The sequence below is a fragment of the Stenella coeruleoalba genome (genome assembly GCF_951394435.1).
Source record: "Stenella coeruleoalba genome assembly, chromosome: 8".
Lineage (NCBI taxonomy): Eukaryota > Metazoa > Chordata > Mammalia > Artiodactyla > Delphinidae > Stenella > Stenella coeruleoalba.
In genome coordinates, this window is record NC_137154.1 from 1,019,423 (window position 1) to 1,039,958 (window position 20,536).

The window sequence follows — 20,536 nt, forward strand, 5'->3', positions numbered from 1 at the left end:
GATGTTGGTCTGGGGTTGGCCCAAGACAGGCTGGGGGGCAGGGGCACAGGATCCCGGCACTGAGTGAGGGGCCGGGCTTGGGTGCGGGAGGGGCCCTGCTGGTCGGGCCTGGGCGGTGGCCAGACGGGGTCTGAGGGCTCCCCTCGCCCCCAGGCCTCGTGAAGCTGGGGATTCACTGTGTCACGTGCCAGAAGGTGGCTGTCAAGATCGTCAACCGCGAGAAGCTCAGCGAGTCTGTACTGATGAAGGTGAGCTTGGGGGTGGCCAGGGGAGGTGGGGAGGCCCAGTGGGCGGGGTGGAGCCAGGCTGCAGGCGAGCTGCCTGGGAAGGGGGTTCCTGCTGGGTCCTGCTGCCCCATCTGTTGAGAGGGCTGGCTGGCCTCAGTTTCCCCCGTTAGAATCAGGAGGAGACCCCTGTCTCTGAGGGAGAAGAGGAAGTGCGGGGTCCCAGGAGGCCTCGCAGCCCCTCCTCCTCCCCGCTCCCCCCACCTCAGCATCCCCTCAGCCCTGGTGGAGTCCGGTCCCCTTAGGGACTGAAGCAGACCCCACGTGACTGGAGGACTCCTGGGTGGGACCAGACACTCAGCGGGGAGGGGCTGCCCAGGCTCTGTTCCCCGTCTGTCTGCTCATCTGTCCGAACGGCTGTCCTCTCAGCGGGCAGGGGTGAGGGGCAGAGGGGGGGCAGGAAAGCAGGTGGGCCGTGGTGGGCGCCGGCCAGTGACACAGTGAGGACCCCTCTGGCCGGTGGGGGCCGGGGGGACCGGGTGGGCCCAGCTGGGGAAGCCTGGGGGATGCGCCACGGGCTGGTTTTAAGGGGAGGTGGCGGTCGTTTGGATGGGGTGTGGGCGGTGCTGGTGGCGGCTTGACCGATTCCCATCCTGCCTTGGCCAGCGCCCGGCTTGGGGGCGGGTCTTACGTGTCAGTTTGGGGCGCTAAGGTCAAGATGCCACAAGATATCTGAGTGGGGAGACAGGAGCTATCTCAGTGGAAGTGGACCCGGGGGTGTAACCGGGCCCCCCCCGGAGGCCTGGCAGGGACCGAGTGCAGCTGGGGGAGGGCAGGGAGGCGGCCCACGGGGTAGAGATGCCAGTGCGAGGCTGGACCTGCCCCAGGAGCCCAGCATCCCGGGGGCTCTGTGACCCCACAACCTGGACGGGTGGGTGGGCAGCGCACGGGTGGGGGGATGAGCCCGGCCTGCCGTGACGGCGCCCCCTTCCCCGCAGGTGGAGCGGGAGATTGCCATCCTGAAGCTGATCGAGCACCCCCATGTCCTCAAGCTGCACGACGTCTATGAAAACAAAAAATATTTGTAGGTATTGCTGGGTCCGGAGAGCTGGGGGGCAGAGGGGGGCCGTCCCGGGAGGGGGTCTGCAGGACAGGCCATGGCGGTCACTGCTCCTTGACCAGGTCCAGGGCTGGCCAGCGGGGACTTGCAGAGCCACTGGCTTGAGGATGGGGCCTTGTGGGGAGCAGACTCGGGGGAGGGGGGCGTTGAGGGGCAGGAGCACCTCAGGCCCTTTCTCCCGGCCCCAGCGAGCCTCAGGACCCCGCCGCTCTGCTGGGGGCTCCCACGGACCCCGTGCCAAGCCCCTCGGAGCCCCCGCGTGCTCCCTCACGTGGGTGGGGACCCCAGGCCGGCCGACCGCACTGTCGCCACCCAGGCCCCTCCCCCAGCCTGCTGTTGGGATGCTCAGCGTGGCTGACCTGTCACCACCGAGGCCACTGAGGCTGGCGGATGTTTCCCCGCGTGGGCAGCCCCCCCCCGTCCCCCGCTGTGTGGCCTCCGCGAGCTTCCCTGGGGATGTGGGTGGCCGCTCACAGGGTCCCCTCGGGGGAGTCAGCTTTGCCGCTGCCCCGTGTGTGGCTGTAGGAAAGGCCTGGCTGCTGGGCCGCGTCCCTCGGGGAGGGGACGGGCAGCTGGGCGAGGGGGTGTGGGCAGGGGGCTGGCCTGGCACGGTCCCCGCAGGCCCCCTGCCCCAGGGGCCCTCAAGGCCTCGAGCCCAGCCCTGACTGGGCCCCTGATGCAGGCTGGCCTTAGCCGCTGCAGCGCTGTCTCGGGCAGGGGAGGTGGGGGCAGGAAGTGGCCCTGGGGGAGCAGGGGGCCCGGGTTCAGCCCCAGCCCCTCCGACAAGCAGCGCCTGCTCTCGGGCCTCCCTCTCTTCCTGTGCCAGCCGGGGACCCAGCGCTGCATGAGTGCCCAACTCTGAGTGTTTAACTGCAGATGGAATGACAAGAGCCACCCCCCATGGGGGCCCTGGGAAGAGCAGGGCCCCGGTTACCACAGGATTGGGGGTGTGAAGCAGGTGGTGGTCCTGGGCCCCCGACGCTGCTGAGCTGAAGCCGCCATCGGGACCCCGTGAGGGCCACAGGCCCACGTGGGGACCCACCTGGCAGTGTCTTGATGACATCCATGAGTTTGGGGTATGGGTGGGTGCTGGGCAGGCCTTGCCCACCTCTGCACACAGGAGACCGCTCACACTGCCTCCTTCTGTTCAGACACTTGTGGGGGTGCCAGGCAGGGGGAGAGGCCCCCAGGAGGGGCAGGAAGCAGGGAGGGGCCCAGACAGCAGGCCAGGCGGGGGCGCAGCTGAGCAGAGGCGGGGTGACAGGATGCCGGGAGCATGGTGGACAGCGGCCGGCCTTGGTGCTGGTGGGCCCAGCCCTCCCGGGGGTCCCAAGGCGGCCCAGGGAGCCTGGAGGCAGGGGAGCGGGCAGGGGACCTCTGCCACAGAGGTTGGGGCACCGCTGGGCCTGTGCTGTGGCTTCCCGCTCAGGAGCAGGGCAGGTCCCCTGGGACTGGCCCCGCCTCTGCTCGAACACCACCCAGTGTCCCCACCCTGTGTCTCCAGCCGTTTCCTCCCCCCAACCCCTCCTCTCTGCAGACAGGCTGCCCCCCCGCCCGCTCCAGCCCCTCCATTCCTGCAAGACCAGCTCCTGATACAGCCCCCCGAGGCCCACACCCTCATCCTCACCAGCCCTGGTCCCGCACGTCCCCTGTCACCCACCTCCCCTCCCCAAGCCACCGCAGCCCACCAGAACCACCCCTCCCTGGCTCCCACCAGGGGCTCCTCGGGGCCTGTGCTCAGCCCTCCAGGCCCAGCTCCCCTGAGGCCCGCAGGCATCCGTGTCCACGTGTCTTGGACCACCCCCCCGCCCACCCCTAGAAACCAGCCCCTCAGATTCCACTCCAGGGAGGCTCAGCTTGGACACAGCCCACTGCTCACCGCAGAGGGGCGTGGGGTCCCCATGGAACCCGGGGCGCCATGGGAAGCCCACGCCTCCAGCAGTTCACCCCTACCCTCCGGCATCACCCCAGCCGTGAGCCAAGCTGGGGGCGTTCACCACCTGCCTCCCGGCCACACCCACCCAGTCCCTCGTCCCACACCCGCCCCCTATCTTCCGAGACCAGCTGTGCTCTGTCCCCCACCCATGCCTTTTTGTGGTCTGCCCTGCTGGCCAGGGCTCCCTGAGGGCCTGAGTGTCTGTGTGTCCCCCCGCTCCTCTGGGAGCCCAGCCCGGGGTGGCCAGGGAGGGCCTGGAAGGGCCAAGCCTCAGGCTCGCAAGAAGGTCAGCAGCTGCAGTGCCCCTCTCGCCTTGGGGCCCAGTGTGGCCCTGCTCCTCTGGACCTGCTTCCCTGGAGGCGGGCGGGGACCCCACCCGCTGAGGGTGCCCAGTGCCGGGACGTGGTGGAGGATGGCGCCGGGATGGGGTGGTGGCCCACCGCCTCTGGGCAGCGGTGCCCTGGCTGGGTGCGCCCACCCGACGCCCACCCGTCCCCCGCAGATACCTGGTGCTAGAACACGTGTCTGGTGGGGAGCTCTTCGACTACCTTGTCAAGAAGGGGAGGCTGACCCCCAAAGAGGCTAGAAAGTTCTTCCGGCAGATCATCTCTGCGCTAGACTTCTGCCACAGTCACTCCATATGGTGCGTCCCCCGCCCCTCCAGGTGCCCTGTCCCCCACCCGCTAGCCCCCGTCCCTGCAGGTGTGCCTCCCCCCACTCTTGCACTCCCCCCGTTCCCCCTGGATCAGGCAGTGTATCCTCTACTGGCCCCCCAGCCCAGGGGCATCAGAAAGCTTTCTGCCAGGTGCCCACCCAAGTCTCCTTGGGTTTTTTCAGGGGTCCTGGGGTCAGGGCACCCTCGGTCTGGGGGCTCCAGGTTGGCCTCGGCCCAGAGTAGGTGTGGTGGTGGGAGCAGCGAAGGGGAACGCGACCTCAGGGAGCAAAGCAGAACTTGCCCCTTGCTGGCAGAGTCCCTGTCCTATCCTGCCACCTTGAAGCCGCCTGCCCCGTAGGAGACTTCCGATTGGCTGCTGGTGACATCACCAGGCAGCGCTGCCATTGGCCTCATGTTGTGAGGGCGGGGTTTCGGGAGGGGCGGCAGCTCCCACCCCTGTCAGCCTCAAGCCCGCCTTCCTTCCCAGCCACAGGGATCTGAAACCAGAAAACCTTCTGCTGGACGAGAAGAATAACATCCGGATCGCGGACTTCGGGATGGCGTCGCTGCAGGTTGGCGACAGCCTGCTGGAGACGAGCTGCGGGTGAGCTGAGCCCCGGACCGGCTGCCGCTTCTCCATAGGCCAGGGGCTGTTGCCCCGCCCACAGCCTGACCCCGCGGCTGCCCAGCCAGGTGGCCCCGCAGCCCCAGGGCCCCCCAGCACCCCACAGCCTGGGCTGGAGGCAGGGCCCCGGCTCTGCTCCTGGCACCGTCTCCCCGGTGCAGTGAGGGGCTGCAGGCGACCCGCTTGGCCCATTACATCCCTCGGCTCTGTGGCCAGGCTCGGAAAGGCCGGTCTTGCCCTGGGAGCTCCCTGTCGTGCTTGGGAGTGAGGCTGGCGTGCCAGCTTCCTGGCTGCAAGCACTCTCATGGGGGTGCCTCACGGTCCAGCCTCTGGTGACCGTCTCCTTGGGCAGGGCAGGTGGGCCCCTGGGTCCCAGGCCTGGGCCTCCCCCAGGAGCAGGCAGGGGGATTAGGTTGTGAGGGAATCGGCACCGAAGCCCTGGGGCCTCCTGGTGGGCCTGAGGGTCCCACAGTGGGGCATCCGTCCCAGGCAGAGCTTGCGGTGGGGGGGGGGGGGGAGCGGGGAGCGGGGAGGGCCCCTCCCCTCCCCCCTCCCCTCCCCCTCCCCTCCCCCTCCCCTCCCCCTCCCCCCCCCTCCCCTCCCCCTCCCCTCCCCCTCCCCTCCGTCTCCACCTGCTGCGGTCCTGGGGCCGGTCCAGAAGCGCAGGGGGCGGGACGGCTGGGTGCGCGGTGGGTACTGAGTCTCCTGCCCTGACTGCTGCCTTTGCCTCCAGGTCCCCCCACTATGCCTGCCCGGAGGTGATCCGGGTAAGTAGCCAACCCACCACGCGCCCCCACCCTGGTCCCTGTCCCGCCTAGGGGGCCTCCCTGCCCCGGAGATCGTGGACCCCCAGACCGGGGCCTGGCCTCCTGTCCTTGGCGCCGCCCACGGGGCCAGCTCCTCCCAGACGCTCCCCTTGGGCCCCTCGATCCCCGGAAAGACCCCGGCCCTGCGCCCGCACCAACCCCAGTGCTGTCCACAGGGAGAGAAGTACGATGGCCGCAAGGCAGACGTGTGGAGCTGCGGCGTGATTCTGTTCGCCCTGCTTGTGGTGAGGCTCCCCCCGCCCTCGCCCCCGCCCCCATCCCGCCCCCGCCGTCGGTCCGCCCCCGCGGTGACCCGGTCCCGCCGGCAGGGGGCGCTGCCCTTCGACGACGACAACCTGCGGCAGCTGCTGGAGAAGGTGAAGCGGGGCGTGTTCCACATGCCGCACTTCATCCCGCCCGACTGCCAGAGCCTGCTGCGCGGCATGATCGAGGTGGACGCCACGCGGCGCCTCACGGTGCGTCCCTCCTCCCCCCGAGCTCGCACCTGGGCGCACGGGCGCGGGGCGGAGGCCGCGGGCGCGCGCCCGGCGTGAACGTGCGCAGGGCCGTCCGCGCGCGAGCGCGGTCCAGGAGCGCGGAGCCACTCCGGCTGTCCGGGGCCTGCCCTGTATGCGCGAATAGTTCCTCATGACCGACGCCAGTGGCCAGGGGGTGGCCGGGGTCTGAGGGAAGCCCCAGCCAGCCGTCTCTGGCCTCCTCTGGGCTCGGTTCGTGCCAGGATGTCAGGTCCCTCGGGGAAGGGGCAGCAGGACTGCCCAAGAGGCCGCCCTCCCCAAGCAAGCCCCCCTAGTCAGGGTGGAGGGCGGGGCTAGCCCCAGCCTCCTGCTGACACCTGCACCCAGCGCCTCCCGCACGGGTGGGCTGAGCCCTGGCTGCTTCCCCCTGCTGTCCTCCCTCAGGCCTCCCGCCCTGAGCCCCGGGGGCTCCTGCTTCCCACCCCCCACCCACTCCCTCTGCCGTGCCTGCAGCCCCCACTCTCCCCAGCTCTCTGCTGTCTCTAGGGTGGCGTTTTCTCTTCCACTTGACATAGGCAGGGTCAGGGGTGCTGGCCTGGAGCCCCGTGCTCCCCCCACTCTCCATGGTCCCCCCACCCCTCCCCCGCCTCCAGGCTCTCCCTACCCCCGGGTCCTCCTCCCTCCCTCCTCCCCTCCCCCATTCTCCTGCTCTCTCCACACTCAGGCCCCCACCTCCTTGCTCCTTCATGGCCTCCTAACGTGGCCTCTGCTCCTTCCTCGTACTAACTCCCTGTTTCTCTTTCCTTGTAGCTAGAGCACATTCAGAAACACATCTGGTATATGTAAGTAGCTTTTCCTCTCCTCATCGCCTGCTTTGCCTGCGCTGTGGCCTGGAGGGCCTGCTAGGGAAGGCGGGGGGCGGGGGGGGGGCAGGGGGCCCGGGGCAGGGGGCCCAGCGCAGGCTTGCCTCCAGCCTCGGGCCACCCGGCCAGCTCTTGGGGGCCTCTGGGCCGGCCTGCGCTGGGCACATGCAGGATGCAGGAGTGTGCAGGGGCTGGGCACAGGGAAGGCAGCAGGATTCGGGGCCCCAGGAAGGGGGGGGGCGGAGGAGCCTCGGGCTGGGCCAGAGGTGAGTGACTGGTGGTGGCGGTGCCCTGTCACCCACAGAGGAGGCAAGAACGAGCCCGAGCCGGAGCAGCCCATCCCCCGCAAGGTGCAGATCCGCTCGCTGCCCAGCCTGGAGGACATCGACCCCGACGTGCTGGACAGCATGCACTCGCTGGGCTGCTTCCGGGACCGGAACAAGCTGCTGCAGGACCTGCTGTCCGAGGAGTGCGTCTGGGAGCCGCGCCGGGGCGGGGCCTGGTGGAGTCTGTGGGTGGGAACACCGCCCCCCAGGAACCCCCATCCACCCTTCCTGGCGCCTCTCGCCCGCTGCAGGGAGAACCAGGAGAAGATGATTTACTTCCTCCTCCTGGACCGGAAAGAAAGGTATCCGAGCCACGAGGACGAGGACCTGCCGCCCAGGAACGAGATAGGTATGAGGTCCCCGGGTGGCCCGGCCCACGCTGCCCCCTCCAGGCTGCCCGGCCCTGACCCCCATCTGCACGCAGACCCTCCCCGGAAGCGCGTGGACTCCCCAATGCTGAACCGGCACGGCAAGCGGCGGCCTGAGCGCAAGTCCATGGAGGTGCTGAGCGTGACGGATGGCGGCTCCCCGGTGCCTGCGCGGCGGGCCATCGAGATGGCCCAGCACGGCCAGAGGTGCGTGCCTTCTGGGAGGGCCCGGCGCTCTGCCTCCTGGAGCCCCGGCCCAGTCAGCGACGGGGCCCCTCACGGGCTGTGCTGGGCCTGGCCTGGCTCTTCTCTGCGCCCCCGGCCCTGGGGCGGGGCTGCATGGGCTGCACTGGCTGAGCTGAGCTGAGCTGGGCTAGACTGCCCCGGGCAGGGCAGATCTGGGCTGGGCTGGACTGAGCTGAAGTAGGTTGGTCTGGGCTGAACTCTGGGCTGGGCTGGGCTGGGCTGGACTGAGCTGGGCTGGGCTGGCTGAGCTGAGCTGGACTGGAGTACACTGGGCTGGGCTGGGCTGAGCTGGGCAGGGCTTTGCTTTGTTGGCCTGGGTTAAACTGGGCTGGGTCAGGCCATCCTGGACCGGACCGGGCCGGGCTGGGCTGGAGTGGATTAAACTGAGATCTAAGCTGAGCTTAGCTGAGCTGGACTTCAGGGGGCTGAGCCGGCTGCTCAGAGATGAAGCTGTGCTCAGAGCTGCAGCCCAGCAGGCATATCCCCGATGGACGCTGAGCCCACGTCTGGGTCACCTGTGGCAGTGCAGGGCCCAGGGACGTGGAATTCGGGGGCAGGGCGGTGGGTGAGGAGCAGGTCTGGGCTGTGCAAACAGAGTGCCCCCTGGAGGAAGGAAGGGCACCCAGGTCCTGCAGAGCCTCTGCCGACTTGGGGCTGGCTGGGTGAGACCAAGCTTTCCTGCCCAGGCAGGGGCTTCAGCCATCTGGGGACGGCCCCTTGGGCCAGGCCTTCGAGGACCCGCAGGGCTACTGGGCCCCACTGTCAGGATTCAACTGGCTGCCCAGCTCACAGGCCACAGCCCCGTGGTGGTGCCAGGCCCTCCCCGGGGAAGCAGGCTGGCTCGGCCTCTGACCTGGGCTCCTGGCCTCCGGGGCTTCCTTCCAGGCCTCCAGGCCGCGTGGCCCACCCGCCGCGGGCTCGTGCACTGGGTGGGGGGACGAGCAGCGGGAAGGTCTCTGCTGGCCGTGGTCCTGCCCTGATTGTGCCTTGTGTCCCGCTCGCTGGGGGTGCACCTCTCCCTCCAGCGGCCCGGGCGAGAGGTCACCTCTCCCCAGCCCACCTTTCCCGAGCCTTGTCCTGGCTTCCGGTCCAACACCTGCAGGGCAGCTTGAAGGCTCGCCAGCGCTCCCGGCACCAGCCACCCACACCCCGCACACCGCAGCCGCCTGGGCAGGCGCAGGCACAGGGGCAGGGGCTGGGCGTGGGAGGCCCCCCGTCGCGGCTTCTGCTTTGCCTTCCCGGCCTGGGCGCCTCGGGGGCTGGGGGTGCCCGGGGAGGGGTGGGGTGGGCTCAGCTGCGAGCCGTCCTTGCCCTGGCGCTTCCCCACCCGCTGCTGCTTCTCAGGCTCTGCCTCCTCTCTGGCTTGGCCACTTGTTACCACAACAGGCCACACCCGCTGGGGCTGGAGGGGTCCCGGGGCTGGCGGCAGTGCTAGGCATCCTCCAAGGCCCGGCCAGGCCACCCTGCCAGGCACGTCACCCGGGCCGGGTGTGCTGTGGCCCTGGTGCTCTCCTGCCTGACCCCGCCCCTCACGTCTGTGCGCCCTGGCCTGGGGCCAGGTGGGTGGTGCCCAGCTCGGAGCCGTGTGGAGGTCTGGCCTCCTGGACCGCCTGCTGGGGCTGCGTCAGTAACTCTCTTTTCTCGCTTTGTTCCCGCTGTAGTAAAGCAATGTTCAGTAAAAGCCTGGATATCGCTGAAGCCCACCCCCAATTCAGCAAAGAAGACAGGTATACACCCTGCCCACCCATCCCCCGCCCCCCAGTCCCAAAGACAGCGGCGGGCCTGGTGGCAGGGCTGGGCCTGAGGTGCATCTGGTCCTCTCCTCTTTGGCAAGGGAACCTTCCAGCGAGCCGGGGAAGGGCCCGGGTCAGGCTAGACTGAGGCCCAGAATGAGGAGCGGGGCTGCTGGGACGAGGCCCATGGCCGGCCCCGAGAGGGGCTGGGAGACCCAGAGACTCTGCCTGCCCTGGGCCCCTGGGCTGCAGGCTGTGAGGTCCCTTCCGGCCGGCCCTTGCCCTGTGGTCAGTGGGCCTCCGTGGCCCTCGTTAAGCTCCCCTCCCCCAGCCCACGCTGGCCCATATCCCGCAAGGGCCAGAGTAGACGTGGCAGCCCCAGGCGGCTGCAGGCTCCTTAGGAAGGGGCAGGAGGTGTGCCGGTCCCAGGGGTCTCAGCACAGGGTCTGGCCTTCCAGAGCCCCAGCCCCGCCCCTGCAGGGCCTCCTGCCCGGCGGTGACAGTGGCGGGACCTCGCTCGCCCCCGGGCCCCCTCTGCCTCCCCCTGCACCTGCCTGCGCCTCGCCCGCTCTGCTCCGCGCCCTGGCTGCTCTCGTGCTGGCGCCGTCCTTCCTCAGTTCAGTTTCCAGGGACCGCCTGGTTAGACAGGAGGGCGTGCACGCGGCTCCCGTCTCTCTCCTGCTGCTGCTGCTCCGCTCTCCTTGTGCCCAGCAGCAAGCTCACGGCTGGCTTGTGGCTGCTGGGGTGGGCACCAGCTGCCACCGACCAGCCCTCCGGCCCCGTTCTCGGCATCGGGAAGCTTCGGGCCCGGCTCTGAGTGCAGTCCTGGACTCGGGCAGGCTGGGTCGGGGGTGCTGAGAGGAGGGTCAGCGCTGCCCCCCGGCTCCGGGCTGTGTCAGCTCGCGGGGTGGGAGTCGGAGGGTCATCGCCATGGGGCCCCGGCCCACAGGTGCTGGGGGACCGGCCAGCGTGGGCTCAGCTCCGGCCCGAGGCCCAGGGGCCAGCTGCGGTGTGGGCAGTGTGGCCGGGCTGGCGGGTGGGCGGTGTGGACGCCCTTCACTCTTTTCTGTCCTCTTCTCTCCCGTGGCTGCCTCGACCCCTCCGGCTTCCTTGCTCTAAGGATGGCAGGTGCCGGCGCCCAGGGGTGAGCGGGCGTTTCCTTTCCCCCGAGGCCACGCGGGGTGGTGGAGCGAGGCCCCGCAGGCCTGGCCCTGCCCCGAGAGGTGTCCAGTTCCTGCCCTGAGGGGGCGGCGGCTACATGCGTGTCTCCGCTGGGCACGCTGGGCCGGTGGCCTCTCTCTGGCCAGGCCCAGGCCAGGTCTGCAGGCCAGATGGGGCCGGGGTGGACCGAGTCCGCGTCCCTGCTGACGCCCGTCCCAGGTGTTTGTGGTGTGAGCAAGGGGAGGGCCGTGGGCCTGGAGGGGCTGGGCTGGTGCCAGCTGGTGGCCCAAACGGCAGGGTGTGAGGCGCCGGGCGGAGTGCAGGACTCGGGGCCTGTGACAGCTCAGCCTTGGGGTTCAGCTGGGCTGCCTCAGGGCACCGGGGCTGGCATCGGCTCACGGGAAGCCCTGTGTCCTCTCACCCCGGGCCCGAGAGATCCTTGCCGAGGGCTCCTCCGTGCCATCCTGGACCTGGGGCCTCGGGCCTTGGACACAGGGCACCTTCTGCGTGGGGGAAAAGGAGTCCCACGGTCTCCAGCTGCACCACTGGGGCTCTGATGGGGCCCCCAAGGGGCGGGGGGCTCTCCTGGGCCTGGTGAGAGGCGGGGTGGGGACAGCAGGACAGCCCCAGGCACGGCCAGGTGTGCTGCAGACTGGGGCAGCCTCGGGGCTCTCAACCAGGGCTCCAGGCCTCCTGGAGGGTCCACCTGAGGGGAGAGAGAAGCCGAGAGCCGGAGGCCCCTTCCTGGTCTGAGCCGCCCTCTGCACCTGTGTCCCCAGGTCTAGGTCCATCAGCGGCGCTTCCTCAGGCCTCTCCACCAGCCCACTCAGCAGCCCCCGGGTAAGTGAACCCGCCCCAGCTCCGCCGCCAGCGTGCGCCCGGGTGGGGGGCGGCTCGGTGGGCCCCCAACCCCGCCTGCTGCTGGGGCCGCCCGCGTGGTGGCAGCTGCTGCTCTGTGGGCTCCGGCTGCCTTCGCTAACTGCACGTTTTTTGTTTTGTTTTGTTTGTTTTCTCGTGTGTTCTTTTCTTTCGTGGCGAACGCTCTCCCCCCCCGCCTGCCTGCCCCCGCTGGTCCTGCCTTGGGGTCCCCGGGTGCTGTGTGTGCATGCGGGGCGGGCGGGGCACGCGCTGGGGCCACTTGGCTCTCGGGGGCCCGTGCGCTCTCCCTCCCGCCCTCGGCGCTGCCCTGTAGCCTGTTAGAAAGTTTGTCTTGCCGCCCCCGCCCCCCGAGCTCCCCTTTGTGGCCTGCCCCCCGGCCACCTCCGTGGAGCCCGAAGCTGGCCGGAGCGCCGCGCGGCCCGGACACGTCCTCCCTCCACAGGCCGCCCCGCGGCCCAACCCCAAGACCCAGACCTTGCCGAGCAAGGCCAAGCTGACCGACAAGCCGCTGCAGGGCACCAAGTCCAACCCGCTCCCGGCGGGCACCCAGGCCCGGCCCCTTGTTGCGGGAGGCCTCAGCCCCCAGCTGGCCCTGACCCCGGGCTCACCCACCCTGCCGGCCCCTGCCCGGCTCCCCCCCACCGGGACTGAAGCCAACACCAAATCTGTCCCCACCATACAGGTGACCCCTCACCCCTCTCCGAGGGGCAGTCCCCTCCCTACCCCCAAGGGGACGCCTGTGCACACGCCCAAGGAGAGCCCGGCCGGCACGCCCAACCCCACGCCACCGTCCAGCCCCAGCGTGGGAGGGGTGCCCTGGAGGACACGGCTCAACTCCATCAAGAACAGCTTCCTGGGGTCACCCCGCTTCCACCGCCGGAAACTGCAAGGTGAGTGTGGCGGGACACGCGGGGTGGGCGGGGCTCGGGGGGGCTGGTGGCGGGGGCCCCGAGGAGCACTGCCCGTCCTGGCGAGCGGGGCAGGCAGGGGCCGGCTTCAGAGGGTCTTCCCCTCCCCCTCCTGAAGGCGCTGGCAAGAGGTACCCCCAGTGTCCACGTGTCCCCAAGCCTGCCCACTGTGTGTCAAGGACCCCACAGTGCAGGGATGCCTGCCCGGCGGGTGCGGCCTTGGGACTCCTCCTGCCTCCATTGTTACCCCTTGGCCCAGTGGCCTGTTCAGGCCGGGCTGCCTGAGCCCCACAGAGGAGAGCAGGCCAGTGGGCGGGCATGGGTGGGTGTGGTGAGGAAGCCCACGGGGCTGGGGCAGTGATAGGCAGCCTGCCCCTGTGTGCTGGGTTTCGAGGGTCAACTGGTACCTCCAGGCCACCAGGCCCCACCAGCCACCCTGCACGGTCGACGGGCGGTACCATCTATCCCGGGACAGCAGGGCTGGTTGGAGGCCAGAGGCGGTGAGGCCCGGTTTCAGCACCAGAAGGCAGGACAGCTCCCTGTGGCCCGAGGCTCCTGCGGCTGCGGCAGGCAGGAGCCGGGAGCTGACCTGTGCCTGTGGGCGCTGGAGACAGTGCCGTGGCTCCCGAGACCCCACCCGTGGCGCAGGTGCCCTGGTGGGGGAAGGGTGGAGTGGTCACCACACTCTCCCCGTCCTTCCCGTGTGCAGTTCCGACGCCCGAGGAGATGTCCAACCTGACCCCGGAGTCGTCCCCAGAGTAAGTGGCCCTGCCCGAGGTCAAGTGTGACCTGTCGCCGCCTTCTTAGTGCATGGGGGTCTGTGACGGACCCTCCCGTGTGTCAGGCCGGGGGATCCACTGAGGGCTTTGGGGCCCCTCAGCGCTGGGGTCTCTGTGTCTCCACCTCGAATGCCAGGCCAGGGGTCAGGGCCTGGGCGGTGAGGGAGCCGCTCTTCCCAGATGTGCTCAGAAGCCACAGCCTGGGGGTGCCTGGGACTGGGGGTGGCAGGGGAGAGCACAGCCACGCCTCAGGGTGAGTGTCCACACCTGCTGAGAGCCCCGGCCTCCACATGGGGGAGCGTGTCGGCCCCCAGCCCTTGGTGACCAGGGGTGCGGTGCCTGCGGGGGGGCCTCCACCAGGGAGGGGCGCTGGGCAGTGCTGACTGGGGCTTCCCAGGGTGAGCCCAGCCCGGAGTGTGGCCGGACACCTGGCGGCTCGTAGGGATGGAGGGTCTCAGGGAGGAGGTGAGGAGGGGCGGCCGGCGGGAACCGTGTTCAGGGCAGGGTGGCCTTGGCCAAGGTCAGGACACATCGAGCCCCCGGCTCACCGTCCTGCAAGGGCAGGAAGCAGGGCCTTGAGGCGGCAGCGGGGCAGTGCTGCAGCCCAGCCAGATGTCTGGACGGGAGTCCCGTGTGTCTGGGGTGAAGACCCCAGAGAGGCGCCAGCCTTCGCTCCCCACCACCTCGTGTGAACGTGAAGTGCGGAGTGGACACAGGGCAGTGCCCTGTCGTGACCTCACGGGCAGCCTTCGGCCCGGCAGGAGAAGCTGCCGTTACCCTGTCGCCGTGACCCCCCATGGGGCCTGTGGACACAGCAGGAGCGGGCGGGGGTGCAGCTGAAGGGCAGCCAGCCTGAAGTGTGGGGTTTCGGGATCTCCGTGATCCCACCGTTTGTCTCCCTTCGGTCACGGTTTCCTGTTGTCATCAGAAGCTCTCGCGACCACGTTTGTAACAGAATTGTTAGGTTTATCAGAAAACTCAAAAAAAAAAGCCACCCAGAGCAGCTGACACCACCGTGCAGGTGGCCTGCAGCCTCCCCTGCCCATTCTCGAGTCCTGGAGGCCTCGTCCCCCTCCTGAGGGCCCCGGCCGGCGTCGCCACCCGGTGCATGTGGCTGACGGGAAGGAGCAGACGGGTGGCCCTGGGGGGCCGCTGCACCCCCAGCACCCACTCCTCCCAAGGACGTGTTTGCCCGCCCTGAGACGTCCCCTCCACCAGCGGCCAGCAGCCTCGTGTCAGTGGAGCGTGTGCGTCCGCGTGTTCCAGAACCGGCCCGTGGGGCTGGCGAGCCTGGGGACTGTAGGCTTCGCAGGCGGGAATCAGGGCGGCTTCTCCGTCTCAGTGCTGAGAATCGCTTCCCCTCCAGGAGCCTCAGCCTTTGCTCTCAGGACCTTCCAAGGCCCGCCACGTCGAGTCTGCTCGTCACCACGTCTCAAAGTTGCTCTCGAGAAGCACACCCAACCTTTACCAGATGGGCCCAGTTGACGCCCATTAACCGTCACAGGCCTTCCCGGCTCATCCAGGCTGCTTGCGAACCAGACTCCAAAGTACAACACGGAGCCTTTCTGTTGCTCTGTCTCTTCATCGAGGGAGGAGGGGCAGAAGCGCTCGCCGCGGGCTTCAGAGCTGCCTCCCGGCCCACGTCCTGGGCTCAGGCCCCAGTGCGGTGCTGGGGTGAGCAGCGCGGGTGGCCTGCACCCCAGAGCTCTGAGCACGCCAGCAGCCACAGAGACGGCAGGATGTGGGGAAGGAGGCGAAGGTGGCCAAGTACGGCGTGGCGTCGGGAAGGATGTGTGTCCCCGCGGCTCTGCCTCCGTCAGGTCTCGGGCCGGCTCCAGCCGCAGGAGCGGACGGCCTCTGTTGGCAAGCTGCCTGCTGCCGCCACATCGCCACGGGCTGGAGAGCAGGCTCTGGAAACGGGCAGGAAAAGGGAAGGTGCACGGCAGGGAACAGCAGCCGCGCCTCAGACCCCGCGGCTCACGCTGCCAGCACCGCCGGGGCAAGACACCGGGCCCGAGCGGGCCGGCCCTGGCCCCCGCCCAGCCTGAGTTGGGCGCGTCTGCCAGCGGGGCCCTCGCCGTCTCCGCACTACAGCTGCCTGGGCGAGAGTGACAGTCAGCAGTCGCTCCCAACGGCACGTGGCTTGGGGTCAGGCCCCGTGCACGGCCCGGCCGGGCCCTGCTTCAGGGTGTTGGCCAGCGGTGTTCGTCTCAAGGCCCAGCTGGGGCAGAATCCTCCGCCGGGCTCGTGGGGTCACGGGCAGGATTCAGGTTCCTGGCCACGTGGGCCTCGCTGTCACATCCGTCCGTCCCCGCCGCGTCCGTCGGCTTCGTCAAAAAGAGGTGGAGACCCGCTCGCCAGACGGAAGTCCAGCCTTTTAGAGACTGAGGTCGCACGCGACCTTCCCCCACTCCCCGTTCTCATGGTCAGGAGCAAGTCCCGGGCCTCGTCCACACGAGGGAGGGGCCCGCACAGGCTGAACCCCGGAGGCAGGATGGTGGGGCCGGCAAGGGGTCTCCCCCACACTGGTGTGCGCCGTAGGGCAGGGCCCCGCCGCAGAGAAGGGGGGCCCCAGAAGCAGGGCAGAGTGACGAGACCGGAGCATGATGGCGTAGAGGGCAGGGAGGCGTACACGTGATGCCCGTGAGATGAGGGGTCTCGTGCGGGAGGGCACTGCCGGCCTCGGGACCCCTGGGGTGGGCCCTGCCCTGCCCCGTACAGCGGCTGGGCCCCCAGGGGTCGAAGCGACCACTGTGTTACAGAGTGACCTGGGCTGGGGCAGCGGGGCTGCAGATGGCCAGGGGGCTACCAGTCCCCAAGGACAGAGGGTGGTCTGCCACGGGGAGGGGCAGGTAGCACCTGGGGCCCCCAGCCCCGGCTCTCTGTGCCATGTCACCCCTGTACATACCTGTGCAGGGGTCCCTGGCCTGCCCCCCGCCCCCAACCCCTGCCCCCACATAGCCCTGGGCGGGGCACTTTTCTCCAGGAAGCTGCAGGATTGCGGCTTAGCGAGTTACCCCGAAACATGGTGGCTTCAACAGAGAGGAGCAAGGGTGGGGGTCAGGGTGGGCTCAAGGACAGGACACCCTACCCCCACCCTCCTTTCTTTCCTGGTGGGGTTCCGGTGGGCGCAGCCCAGGCCCGAGCAGGCAGGGGTGGTTGGGGTGAGGTGCGAGGCCGAGGGCTCTGTGACTAGCATCAGGGCTGTCGGGTGAGGGGCAGGGCAGGGCGGAGGGTGGTCAGGGTCAGGATGGCGGGTCAGGGCGGGGAGCTGGGGCCAGGGCAGGGTCTGGCTGGGACAGCAAGCTGGCCTGCAGCCCAGATGGGGGGCTCGGGGCTCAGCCGGCGTACCCTGACCTGCCCAGCCCTCCGCCCCGCCCCCAGGCTCGCCAAAAGGTCCTGGTTTGGGAACTTCATCAGCCTGGAGAAGGAGGAACAGGTCTTCGCGGTCATCAAGGACAAGCCGCTGAGCTCCATCAAAGCCGACATCGTCCACGCCTTCCTGTCGGTGAGCCTTGCGCCGCGCGGCCACTGCCCCTGGGGCCCCGCCTGGGCAGGGCCAGGGCAGCAGGCACGCTGTGGCCGGGAGACGGGCTGTGCACAGGCCCGGGGTGGGGCGGGCCTCGGGGGGGCACCTCGCTGAGACGGGGGTGAAGCGTGGGCGGCTGCGAGGCAGCTTTGAGGAGGGAACTTGAGGCCTCGACACGGGGGGGGGGGGGCTCTGCTGGGTCTGGTGGATGCTCCTACGGCCCCAAGAACGGTCCTGGAGGGCTGGCTCCGTGTCCTGTGTGCCCCTGCCCACTCCCATGTGCTGCCGGCCTCTTGCAGTCCCTCGCCTCCCACTGGTGGCTTTTGAGGTGGGCTGTGCTTGGGCCTTGGGTGGGTTTCCATCTGTCTTTGCTGAGATTTTTGGGCGCGTGGGACAGAAAGCCCTGAAGAGTGTCTTCCACAGTCACTCGTGTCAGGAGGCCTCACCCGCCCTGCCCTGCGTGGGGCCTGCCTTGTGCCGGGCCCCCCGGGATCACAGGTTAGGGGTCTCTCGGCATCCCCACAGCCCAAGCCCGGGACCCCACCTTGGTATGGGCGGGACCTGCCGGGGTGGCCACCCTGCCTCCCTGGGCGCAGCGAAGTTTCCCTTAGGGCTTGGGGGCCAGCTTGGCACTCCTCCCAGAGGTCTCCAGGAACAGGAGAGCTCAGCACCAGGTGGGGACTTCGGCCTTGTGCCGGGTGTGGGCACCCTGGCCCTGCTGAGTCCCCCAACCCCGCCACTGCAGCCTCTTCTCCTCCGGGCCCCGGGTCTGGGCCTTCCCTGGAGCCCCCCAGGCCTCTCCTGGGACACCAAGATTTCCCCCGTGATGTGAACTCAGCCCCTTCTAACCGGCGAGCCAGCACTGTGCTCTCCCAAGCAACAGAGCCCTGTCCTGGGGGCGACCCCTCTGAGGCAAGACCGCCTCCTGGGTTTGTTTTGCCGGACATTTCCCTGGCCGCTGTGCAGCCCAGTCACGCAGAGGCCCCTCGCCTGCGCCCAGGGCCGCAGACCCCGGAGCCAGCAGAGCGGCGGGCGCTGTTGTCAGCGGTGCCGGGGGCTCTGTCTCAATACGGGGCATGGGCTCTAGCCCCAGGCTTTGCTGCCGCTTGCGGGGCCTCCCCGCCCGCCCCTCAGAGCCCTGCTCTCTGCTGCCGTGTCGCGATCCATCTGCGACCCGTGCGCAGCTCCGTCTCGCTGAGGCTCCTGGGGAGCCAGTGCTGCTGGGGCCTCGGGCGGCGGCCGGCTCCCTGCCCTCTGGGGGTTCCTCGCTCACGCCACCCCCTGCCCGCAGATCCCCAGCCTCAGCCACAGCGTCATCTCCCAGACGAGCTTCCGGGCCGAGCACAAGGCGACGGGGGGCCCGGCGGTGTTCCAGAAGCCCGTCAAGTTCCAGGTGGACATCACCTACACCGAGGGCGGGGCGGCGCAGAAGGAGAACGGCGTCTACTCCGTCACGTTCACGCTCCTGTCAGGTGAGCTGCTGGCAGAGGCCGAGGGCGGGGCTCCCGGGGGCGGGGCTCCGGGCCAGCCCTGCCCCCGCCTCACCCACCCCCCACCTCCCCCAGGCCCCAGCCGCCGCTTCAAGAGGGTCGTGGAGACCATTCAGACCCAGCTGCTGAGCACACATGAGCAGCCTTCTGCCCAGCACTTGTCAGGTGAGGGGGGGGCTCAGCTCGGGCCGCCCTGAGGGCTGGCGATGGGGTGTGGCCCCTCCGCGTGCACCCCCGGGAGCAGGGCCCTCCCGGCACAGTGGCCGGCCGTCTCTGCACACCAGGGGGGTAGGCCCAGCACGCCACACTGAAAGGCGCCTCTTGTCCACTGTAGACCCCCCCCCGCCAGCTCCGGGACTAAGCTGGGGTGCTGGGCTTAAGGGCCAGAAGGTGGCCACCAGCTACGAGAGTAGCCTCTGACGCTGGCAGGTAAGGTGTCCAGCCCCGCCGCTGGGGCAGGGAGGGGCTGCGGGCAGGTCCTCTGCGAGAGCCAGACTGGCCCCGAGGAGGCACCCTGTGCCCACCCATGTGTCCAGCGGCCACCTCCCGGCCCTGGACAGGCCCCGCAGGCCCAGCACCCAGCCGAACGGCTGGACACAGGGGCAGCCCGGCCCCAGGCCAGCGAGAGCAGGCTCCGGCAGAGCAGTGACCAAGGTGCTGCCGGGAGCCCTGCCGCCCTCAAGGGCCCCCCACGTAGCACCCTCCAGGGCTGTGGGCCTGGTGCCCACACTGGCTGGCAGGACACGGGGGCCCTGAGGTCCAGCCAAAGCAGGGGCTCCCCAGCTGGGCCTAGAGGGGGCCACACAGGAATGGGGCTGCCCAGGCCTGCAGGCGCCAGGGGCCCGGGAGCCTGAGGGTCTGTGCCGCTCGGCACCTGGCGGGGAGTGGCTGCAGCCCTGTGGGTGCGGGTGAGCCCCGGGGGCACGTGCATGAGCTGTTAGGGAGGGCGAGCGGCGCGCGTGCGCTCAGCGGGAGCTGGCAGCTCACCACGAGGCCTGTGTCGGGGTGTGGGGTCTGGGGAGCACAGGGTCCAGCCCAGCCCCACCTCTCAGAGCCCCCTGTGGCCAGCCGTCTGTGCTTCTGTGTAGGGTCCTAGAGGCCAGACCTGCCCCACTGTCCACCCGCCCCTGCCATCCTCATTCCATCGTCTGTGTTTCACCTGCCCCCCTTTTCTCCCCCCAGCGTGTGCCTCACTGCCCTATTGGTGGGTTGGGGCTGGAGGAGCCCCGACACCCTGGCCCTGGGAGCCAGGCTGGCCCGGGGGCCGGTGCCTTTAAGGCTTCCACGTCGGAGCAGAGCAGTGCTCAGAGGGGGAAACCGAGGCTGGGGAAGGACAGAGCTTGTTCAGGGAGGCAAGCAAGGGGCCTGGTGTGCCGCCCAGGGGACAGCCGTGCCTGCACCCACCCCGCCCAGCGCCACGGTCCCTCTTTGCTCCTGGCCAGGCAGAGTCCCACCCTAAGGGATACCATTCTGTCTGTCGGCGAATGTGCCCTGCTCTAGGTCCCAGGCCCAGCAGTGAGCAGGGCGGACACGGCCCTTCTGCAGGGCCCCGTCCCCGTTTTAGCCCTGGGCCCAAGCCCACGTCCCTGGAGACTGTTGGGTGCCTGCCCTGGGCCAAGCCCATCTCCCCTGCCTTCCTTCAGGGAGCCCTGGGCCTGGGGAGCCCACTCCGGGACCCCAGCCCATCCCTTGGCCACGTCCCCAGGCCTCCCCGAGGGGTCAGCCTTTCCCAACACCCTCCCCCCATACTGGACACTCTTGCCCAGCAAGCTCAGTCCTAGAGCCACTGGAGGAGGGGGCAGAAGCGGGGGCCCCTCGGGCACCAGGCCAAGAGATCTGGTGGCCACTCCAATAGGGCCCCCACCCAGCCCAGGGAGGGGAGGCCCCAGTGAGGGCCGGGAGGCAGCCGCCCTCCACCCCAGGCTCTGCTGCCTTCCCTACCCCCAGCCCTAACACGGCCAAGCCCAGCAGAGAGCGGGAGAGGGTGTGCCACCGTGAGTCGAGGGGCGAATGGGAGCCTGCGGCCACGTGAGCCACAGAGAGCCAGGGTGAGGACACGGAGGTGGCAGCGTAGACCGCAGCCGGGGACCTGGCCCTCTCGGCTCCGAGGCGTGTGTCCTGGGCCCAGAGGGCAGAAGGGAGGGCGGGCCAGGCAGGACGCTCCACTGCCCAGGAGAGGGGCCCCACTCCAGGCTGGCCCTCTGCTGAGCCCCTCCTCTCTGAGCCGCCCACTCCAGGCTCTACCCACCTGAGCCCCACCCCTTGGCCACAGCCCCGCAACCCCACTCCAGGCTCCGCCCCCTCCCCCAGGGCCTGGCCCACTCCAGGCTCCGCCCCCTCCCCCAGGGCCTGGCCGAGGCTGCAGGCAGCACCCTTTTTCACACGTCTCCCTCCCCCTCTCTCCGTTCTGTG

The 20,536-nt window shown here is 69.7% G+C and overlaps 1 protein-coding gene across 9 annotated transcripts in view; it reads left to right on the plus strand.

Moving 5' to 3' along the window:
* BRSK2 (BR serine/threonine kinase 2) overlaps nucleotides 1-20,536 on the plus strand; it is a 64,518-nt gene that overhangs the window by 40,754 nt on the left and 3,228 nt on the right. For 3 of the 9 annotated variants that reach the window (XM_079930516.1, XM_079930512.1, XM_079930514.1), the window contains exons 2-19: nucleotides 154-248; nucleotides 1,223-1,308; nucleotides 3,783-3,923; nucleotides 4,423-4,539; nucleotides 5,294-5,327; nucleotides 5,543-5,611; nucleotides 5,696-5,842; nucleotides 6,653-6,684; nucleotides 7,010-7,174; nucleotides 7,283-7,380; nucleotides 7,456-7,606; nucleotides 9,307-9,372; nucleotides 11,319-11,379; nucleotides 12,101-12,308; nucleotides 13,036-13,084; nucleotides 16,490-16,613; nucleotides 17,926-18,106; nucleotides 18,200-18,289. In XM_079930516.1, coding sequence (XP_079786642.1) covers nucleotides 154-248; nucleotides 1,223-1,308; nucleotides 3,783-3,923; nucleotides 4,423-4,539; nucleotides 5,294-5,327; nucleotides 5,543-5,611; nucleotides 5,696-5,842; nucleotides 6,653-6,684; nucleotides 7,010-7,174; nucleotides 7,283-7,380; nucleotides 7,456-7,606; nucleotides 9,307-9,372; nucleotides 11,319-11,379; nucleotides 12,101-12,308; nucleotides 13,036-13,084; nucleotides 16,490-16,613; nucleotides 17,926-18,106; nucleotides 18,200-18,289 — 1,914 coding nt within the window. Of the gene's footprint in view, nucleotides 1-153; nucleotides 249-1,222; nucleotides 1,313-3,782; nucleotides 3,924-4,422; nucleotides 4,540-5,293; nucleotides 5,328-5,542; nucleotides 5,612-5,695; nucleotides 5,843-6,652; nucleotides 6,685-7,009; nucleotides 7,175-7,282; nucleotides 7,381-7,455; nucleotides 7,607-9,306; nucleotides 9,373-11,318; nucleotides 11,380-12,100; nucleotides 12,309-13,035; nucleotides 13,085-16,489; nucleotides 16,614-17,925; nucleotides 18,107-18,199; nucleotides 18,290-18,458; nucleotides 18,554-20,536 lie in introns of all 9 variants that reach the window. The other 6 variants (XR_013829569.1, XR_013829571.1, XM_079930517.1 and 3 more) reach the window with 4 other exon arrangements.